General features: G+C 45.2%; 1 protein-coding gene across 1 annotated transcript in view; it reads left to right on the forward strand.

The window, feature by feature from the left end:
- The window catches only part of Pmar_PMAR013754 (hypothetical protein), a gene marked incomplete at both ends in the record, with an annotated part of 4763 nt that overhangs the window by 2372 nt on the left and 607 nt on the right, over window positions 1-1784 (forward strand). Inside the window, one exon of the mRNA XM_002765642.1 lies at window positions 725-1314. Within this exon, the coding sequence (XP_002765688.1) occupies window positions 725-1314 (590 nt within the window). The remainder of the gene's footprint in view (window positions 1-724; window positions 1315-1784) is intronic.

Raw genomic sequence — 1784 nt, forward strand, 5'->3', positions numbered from 1 at the left:
GTTGGATATCTCTATGGCATTTTATATGCTTTTACATTCGGACAGTGAATCGTATACGTTCTGCATCCCATTTCGTGGAAATCTCTATCGGCTTCGTTCTCCACCCATGGGTGCACCACATTCGCCTGGTTGTTTGTTGGATGCTATGCAACGACTTTGTGATGAGGCTCGCAGTGACTTTTTGGGTCTCTATCCGCATCTGATAAAGAACGGCAATGTTCCAGTGTGTTTCTGCTTCTATATGGACGATTTAGTCGTGGGAGCAGATTCTGAAAAGCTCCTTAATTTGGCTGTCAGGTGTCTACTTCGTGTCTGTGATCGGCACGGCTTCAACTGTAGTGAGAAGAAGAGGCAGATAGGACCTCCTTGTGGTGAAGATTCTGCTCAAGTACTGGGCCTTCTATGGAATAAGAATGACGAGATATTCATTGTACCACCCGATGTCTCGTCACTACCACCACCATTGTCCACTCCCTCTGATGACTCTTTGTGTGTCGTGACTATCCGTGATTTGATGGGCTATGTTGCCCGTATATATAACCCAATGGGGTTCGTGGGTCATCTTCTCTTGGCTATGAGACTTATCATTCGTGATGAATCCGAACGGACCACCGACGGTGACTTGGATGCCTTTGTAAAAAGGTCTTCATATGAATCTATTATGAGAAGCACGGATGAGTTGAGACGATTTTCTGGTATTCCAAGAGCTTTATGTATCCGTCAGGATCCCGTGATCTGTGTGTTCTTGGATTCGTCAGCATATGGAATAGGAGTGGTTATTGCCGATGCTAACCTGAACATCATCCGTTGTTATACTAAGCTTATTGGTGGTCAGCGAAGGTCATGGACAATAGTGAGAAAGGAGTTGTTGGCTGTACAAGAAGCAGTTGCCTTCTACATAGAAACTCGACGAGCTCTTCTAGCGGTGGATGGAACTATGAAGTTGGAGGTTCAGTTCTTCACGGACAACTCCGCCAACTTTTTCCGACTCCGTAAAGCCCAACAATATGTTCGTGATGAGAACGAGGACTCCAAGGATATCATATGGCCACCAAAATCACTTGATATACCACAGTGGGAATCGAAGGTTCTCCTTGGTATTGCTAAGAACTTGGCTTTGTTAAATGGCACTATATACCATTTGAGTGGACGTCATAATCCAGCCGACGCCTTCTCTCGTGGTACACCTTTGACTACCCTCCCTCACGAAGATGCTGGCCTGAAACTTGCGGTAGAAGTTTCTCGCCGCCGGGAAGGCTTACCGTATGACGTGGACACAGAGCATGTGGACACTATTGGAAGTGATCAAGGGAAGTGGTAGATTTCTGTACGATTGAGCTCTCCGATAATGAGACCCCTATCAGTTTACGAGAGGCTATTATTTCTATGCAATATGAGGATTCTTCTCTCGGTAAACTATTAGATTCTGATAAGTACGGCCATCCAGAGCCGAGATTACTTCGTAAATATGCTGTTGTTATTCCGAAAGATGGCTCTCCGAAATATGTTATTAATGCTGTGACTGACGGTTTGGTTGTTCCATATTGTCGGCAGTTAGATGTCGTTAAGGCTTTACATCTTTTTTACGGTCATCTCGGAAGCCATAAATTGTTCAAGTCTACATGTAGTGATTTCGATTGCGGTTCTCTCAAGAATTTTGTCCGTCATCAACGAGATTGTGAGGTCTGTCGTGTGCAAAGAGCTACCGCACTCTGAGCCATCGGTTGGGCAGATCCTTAGTTAGAATGAGAGACCGTGGGAAGTGTTGGCTGTGGACCTTATAG

The sequence above is a fragment of the Perkinsus marinus genome (genome assembly GCF_000006405.1).
Source record: "Perkinsus marinus ATCC 50983 genomic scaffold scf_1104296975428, whole genome shotgun sequence".
In the NCBI taxonomy this organism is placed as follows: domain Eukaryota; phylum Perkinsozoa; order Perkinsida; family Perkinsidae; genus Perkinsus; species Perkinsus marinus.